Source organism: Melampsora larici-populina, assembly GCF_000204055.1.
Source record: "Melampsora larici-populina 98AG31 unplaced genomic scaffold MELLAscaffold_7, whole genome shotgun sequence".
Lineage (NCBI taxonomy): Eukaryota > Fungi > Basidiomycota > Pucciniomycetes > Pucciniales > Melampsoraceae > Melampsora > Melampsora laricis-populina.
Window position 1 is genome coordinate 1,788,944 of NW_006768771.1, and position 6,721 is coordinate 1,795,664.

A 6,721-nucleotide genomic window follows, 5' to 3' on the forward strand; every position below is an offset into this window, starting at 1 on the left:
TATACAACAATATCAAGACACTAACCTAACAAATCACAAGATAAACAAACATAGAGAAAGATTAATAAAGATCAGAGAAAAGATAGGAAGAATCATTTATCTACCTGCGAGCTCAAATGGGATCGTGAAGAGAACACGTAAGAATTTATTAGGATAAATTAAACTGAACAATTTGATTCTAAGATGATAGTTGAGATGTTAGTAAAAGATTAGGAATGATCTTTATTGAAGAAAGAATGAAAGAAAACTGAAAATGTTTGAGATGATTCAAACACGCCTATTGCTATTATATGGTCTGATAAAGTGGTACACGGTGTGAGAAGACTTATAGTCTCTAGTCTTAGTGAGATAGAAAAGCTGACCTATTATAAGGTATAGCAGATAAAGATAATAAGTAAAGATGAGTGGTTTGCTCAACTGATCTAAGGAAAAGATTAAGAAGGTTCTGTTTCCAAAGATGATTAATTACCTGATAAAGTGGTACACGTCGTGAGAAGACTTATAGTCTCTAGTCTTAGTGAGATAGAAAAGCTGACCTACAACATCAACATATACTTATATAGGTATTATATTTAGTATTAGGGTGGTTCAAGAAGAGAAACACAAACAACGTGGTTGCCGAGTTGTGATCAGCGTTTTTAGGGTTTCTCAATCCTTAAAAAGCCTGATCACAAAATGACAAACACTCTAAATTTATGTTTTATGGCTTTGTAAATTCAGGAACACCGTTGCAACAAGTGTTTTTTTGGCTTCTTTTTCTTGTTCTTTTTTTTTGTTTTTGTACAGATTCTTTGTTACAGTCGAACCCCTCTTATGGGATACCCGTATATTGGCATAACCCGCCAAATTGCATACATTTTCATCTGGACGAGCAAGGTCAGGGCCAAATTATGCCTTCACCGTGTAACCAGTCAATACCGCAATCGCTACGCTCCGCTCAGGTTTTCGACCCATTTTGGGAGCGGAGCGGAGCGCTGCACTCTATCTCACTACGAACAAAATTGCACATTTTGTTTTTTTTCTCACTTGGGTGTGCGTAGTGGTTTCACCACTACGCACATTGCTATAGAGCAGTGCACCTTGCCTTATTTGAAGAAAAAGATAAATTTGATAAAAAATTCAAAAGCCTGGATGGACATATATATGTATATCTACGTGTTTCAATCAATATAGAAAACCTACGTGTTTCAATTGATATAGAAAAAAAAAGAACAAAGTTTGACTTTTGAAAAAATAAAAACACTACTTCGTTTTTGCTGAGCTATCTCTTTTTTGTACCATGCTATGTTTTTTTACTGTGCTATCAACAAAAGCTTGGTATGCTTTCATCGCTTCTTCAAAATCGCCGCCTGGAACTATCCCTTCCTTCAACCAGGCTTGGGAACCCACCAGACGTTCCATGGTCTTAGGGTGCATCGCTCCACGTAATGGGGTACAAAAGTCGGCCGCGGCGGAAAACGTACGCTCACATGCACACGATGTGGCTGACACAGACAAGTAGTCACAAGCAAGTTGAGCAAGGATCGGAAATTGTGATTCGTGTTCCTGTGATAGAGAATAAGGTGTTAGAAAACATGCCTATGTACTGTATACATGGAAAATAAAAAGATACACTAACCCTCCACCAATCAAGAGGGGTTTGGTCCCGCTTGATTGGGTACTTCCCTTGCAGATAGTCCTCAAGTTCAGAGTTGAAAACTCTGTCAGTTTTGGCGTTCGACACTGCAAATATATCAAATGTGTCGGGTTCCTCAGTAGGGTCTTTGGACAGTTCAGGTGATGGTGATCGTGGTTGATTTTGATAATCCAGCAAGACCGTATTGAAAGCTGTTTCAATAGCAAGATTTGCCGAGGAATCGTATTCAGGATAGTGGATGCTGAAAAACTTGCCGCGGAATCGGGGATTAAGGACGGTAGCAAGAATGATAGAGTCACAGTTTAGTGACTCTTCCTGATACTTTCCAAGCCACTTGGCCATCTCATCAATGGCAACCACTAGGCTGGGAAAGTCATTTGCATCGTTTCGAAGGGTTGTCAGCTCTTTGATGACCCGTTTATATTCGGCCAGGACGATACACCCAGTTGGGCCGTTACCTTCTACTCGGGCCATTGCATCGACAAAGATCTAAGAGATATAAGTATCTATCAGCATCATAATCAGGAGACTGAGATAGAGAAAGGAAAGAATTCACCTTTAAAAGCTTGTTGACTAATTCAACCGCGTGCCATTCAGCTGGGGAGATGGTGACCCCCTTGAAAAACTGGGCCTTGCAATCAGCAGAAAGCATGGAGTTGATGATCTGTGATGAAAATTATTAATTAGATACACTTGATAATAATGATTGAAGACATACGAGATGATACCTACCTCCTGAGCCTCGCAAGCCACCTTTTGGCTCTCGTAGTGACTGTTCCAGCGCGTCTTGCAAGGTCGCTTGAGCATGCGCCCTTTGTAGCCCATCCGACTTGCACGAGACTTGAAGTCGCAGCGCCTGGCTGCACTGCTGGATATCTGGCCACTCACCGTGTTGACCTGCAAACAGTCCAAGCGTAAAGTTTAGGAGCAGAGTCTGACATGATATATAAATAGAATACTGAAGGTACTTACTTTTGAAAGGGCAACCACCACAATGTCATCCTCCTCACAAGCTAACCCAGGTATTTCCAGCTCTTGATTAGTTTCAACTTCATCTACACCATCTGGCTTGTCAGGAAGACCAGCTTCATCCTCGTCATCCGATTCGACCTCGTCAATCTCAACCTCATTGTCGCCGTCATTGACCTTGAGTGTTGGGATAGGGAGAGGATGATTATGTGGGACGCACGGCTTCGCAATACTAACCTTTTGCCCAATTGCTTTGAGCCCATGCCCAACCGTGAGGTTGAGCTTATGGGCATAGCATCGCACGTGATGTGCCGAGGCTTGCCAAAAAATCAGATCTTCTGCTTTTGAGAACATAGACTGCATTTCGGAGGCCATCGGGCCATTGTTACTGCCACTGTCAGTGGTCTGACATAGCATGTAAGACAGATTCAATAGAAAAAATTAGTCAAGCTGAAATTGGAAAAGAGAAGAAATAGTTTGAATGAAAGTAAATAAATGAAACACTTATCTTCTTGTACAGTCCATGACGAATCAAAAACCGTCCGATTGGTCTGGCTAGAAGGGCCCCGAAATGTCTCCAAGCAACCATCTTAAGAGTAAGATGGGTGCTTTGGTAGTTCCAATCCTTGTCAATATAATTGGCAGTTGCCCCGATGAAGGCAAATCGGTTGCCTTTAGTCGTCCATACGTCATGTACTAAACAGAACTTGCCTCGATTGTTCTAAGATCATGAATGTGAAATTCATAGAAGTATATGATTTATGTAAGTATACGATCACACAGAAAGCAGAGAAGTATTTAGAAGAGACAGACTTACCTTGACCTTGTTGATTGCCTTTTCGTGCAATGAAGAATGCAGCAGAACCGCTTGCTGAGCCGCCCAGGTTCTTGATCGGACCACAGCACCGCGATTGACCGTATAAAAGGCCGCGCGAAGGGCTTGATCCTCAAAACGTGCCCATGGAAGAGCGTGACGTACAACCCACAGTACGAGTATCATGTTCATCAGGTCGGGTGTGGAGGTAGGTCCTTTGAAGTAAGACGTCAAAGTGTTTGACTCTTCCTTGGCCTCAGCTTCGATCGTTTCCATATACGAAGGAGGAAGGACAACTCCAGACTTGATTGCCTTGTGACGCATTGTGCAAACTGGTCGATTCGGCTTGCCGTCGCGGTGACCCCATAAGCCGTAATAGGAATTTTTCCCCCTACTATATGTACCAAGACACCAGCGACACTTGTACGAGAGACCCTACAAAAGAAAGTGTCAGTTTTACTTTAAAAAATCAATTACATAAAAGGAAATGGACAAATACATTTGGCGGGTAGAAGTACTTGAGAAGATCCTTCACATTGAGGGATCTTGCCTGATTATAGCCGATCTGGTTGTTCGACCCAATGATCTCAACATCCGACTCTTGAGACAAGTCACAATCCTTAGGAACCTCAAAGTCCTACATGAAACGATGATCACAATTAGAACATGACAGATAAGCAGAAAAAAGAAAGAGTGGGTGTGAAGAAAGAGATAGATACTCACATTCGTTTTGTTTCTCTTGATTGAAGGGGAGGTACCTTTCAATGGGCTGCCTGAAGGTGATTGGGCACGTTTGCTGATTGACGAACGAGTCTAGATAATCAAATCAACCATTAAGTGTCAGCTCTGCAACTCGTATTGATTGAATGTGATCAAAAGTTTTGACCTACCTTTCCTTTTGAAGTGGTCTGGGCCTTTGGAGCGACTCCGTTTTGTTTGTTAGTCGGATCCGGGGGTCGTGGTGAAGCAGCTCGTTGGGAGAGAGAACTAGTTCCATCTTCAGCAGTTGGTGTTACAGCTATAGAAGTACGTGAGTCTTTCGGAGGGATCACAAAACCCGGCTGGGATCGAGCCGGGCTTGGTGGTCGAAGAGTTCGAATCAACGATCTACCTGGTACCTGAAGGCTACTAGGAGTTGAAGCAAGAGAAGTCGATTTTGAAGGAGGCATGGTAAATGATGATTGGAGTTGTTAGTATATGATTCAAAGAAAATGAATGAGGTTTCAGCGAACAATCAAGGAAGGGAAACTTACCTGATAAATAAATTGAAACCACCCCTGTGATACAAACCACAAGCCAGCCATCGATCAAAAGTTGTCCACGAGGTCGACCGATTAGTTCAAAAGGGCGTCCAAGCGCCTTTGGCACCATCCATTGGGAGTATCAAGGTGAGGGGTGAGGTATGATCAAGAAGGCTTCCGAAGAAACCCAGGTAACTCTGGGTGGTAACCCTCTACCCTCGGCCTGGGTAGAGGGCTCCGCTCATGAGCGGAGCTACCCGGGTCCGGGCCCTGTGCGTAGCGGTGTGCTGCGCTCAGGGCATTTCTGGAACTGGTTGCGCTGCGCAGTCTGCGCTCTGCAGACTAGGGACCGTAGCGGAGGCCAAAACCGCTCCGCACACGCTCCGCACACGCTCTTTTGTGCAGAGCGGTTGCGGTATTGAACCAGTTAATGCATACTTTTTTTTTGGCCACCAGTAGGTCATAAGCCATGCATTATGCCAAATTTAGTATGTATGTAGTTGAAGAGGTTGTATCTCCCTAGTAAAACTTGTCCCAAGCCCTTGAAAAAAATCAATTCCACGTGAATACACTTGAATTAAATGTTGAACAAACATTGACCACACAATGCCGCCCAAAAAACGCAAGCCCCAAACAGAAGAAGACTCGGATTCACCATCATTAAGAGTTTCACCAATCAAATTTAATGATTCCTCTCCAATTCATGCCACTCGGATTGGGAACATCATTTTTCTGGCGGCTTCCAGTATGGTTCCATCTGATTTTCCGCCTGATTTAGTCTATGAGGAACATGAGCTTGATTTGCTAGAAAAGGGTGTGGCACATCTCCGTAGAACGTCTCAAGACAAGGTAAAAGAGATTTGTAGACGTCAAGAAGCTGGAGAGAAAGTTTCACCTGAAGAAGAAGATTTCATCGACCAGGGTGCCAACTTCATTGACAAGCAGCTCATTATTGACAAGTTGATTTTTCTCACCAAATCCTTGCCTCTGAAACTCACTCAATCTCAGTTTGACAATCTGACAAAAGTAATTCAATCTTATCAACAAGAGCTAATTGAAAATGAAGAGCACAAGAGGAAAAAACAACGCAAAAAAAAGCGATGCAAGATTCCAAACACTCTACTTCAAGCAAGAAATCCTCACAAAAATCAATCACAAATGCTAGGCATAAACCTCAAGCCAGCCAACAATGTGATGCCACAATTCATGAGAAAGCTGAAATTCTTGCCTGGTACCGCGCCAATGGAGAGAGTCAGACAAAAACCGCCAAACACTTTACAGCAAAAATTCCACACTTGACGATCACACAGCCTCTTGTCAGCAAGTGGGTCAAAGACGAAGTATCTATCCAAGCTGAATTAACAACATGTGCACCAGATATGATACAAGTGCAAACAGTAGCTCACCCCAAAATCGACTCACTTGTTATTGCTTGGATAGAAAGTGCTGAAAAAAGTGGCCTAGTTTTTAGTGGTGACGAGATTCAAAACAAGTGGAAGCATTTTGCACGCTTGGAAGGATTACCAAGTACAGAATGGCTCAAGCTTCAAGGTGGATGGTTGGATAGTTTCAAGCATCGTTATGGAATTCGCTCGGTCAAGAAACACGGTGAAGCCGCTTTGGCTGACCCACAAGTTGTTGCAGATGAAACAAAGCGAGTTCAGGAGATCAATTCTGAATATGATCCAGAAAACATTTACAACATGGATGAGACTGGACTCTTCTATGCGTAAGCTTACTCTTTCTCATTGAGTTTTTCTTTTGGAAACCTCTGTTAATATATTTGTGTTTCAATATCTTATGGCAGATTACCTCCTGATAAAGGACTTGCCACTGAAGGAGGTCATGGAGTAAAGAGTGTGGCATATTGTCTCACAGTCATTGTGACTTGTAATGCAACGGGATCCGACAAACAACATCTTGGCTTCATTGGTAAATCCGCGTGTCCCCAAGTCTCCAAAGGAAAGACACCCAAGAAGCTTGGAATTGAGTATTACAATAATGAAACAGCCTGGAAGAACTCAAAGGTTTTCTTGGCTTGGATCGGTGATTTTAACCGAT

General features: G+C 42.9%; 1 protein-coding gene across 1 annotated transcript; it reads right to left on the reverse strand.

Annotated features, from left to right (window-relative positions):
* Positions 1 to 3,705: 3,705 nt before the first annotated feature.
* On the reverse strand, positions 3,706 to 4,795 carry MELLADRAFT_55292 (uncharacterized protein; the record flags this gene model as incomplete). Its single annotated transcript, XM_007406877.1, has 5 exons — positions 3,706 to 3,854; positions 3,919 to 4,056; positions 4,143 to 4,232; positions 4,310 to 4,547; positions 4,673 to 4,795. The coding sequence occupies 2 exons, from the start codon at positions 4,414 to 4,416 to the stop codon at positions 4,181 to 4,183; spliced, it is 159 nt and encodes a 52-aa protein (XP_007406939.1).
* Positions 4,796 to 6,721: the final 1,926 nt, after the last annotated feature.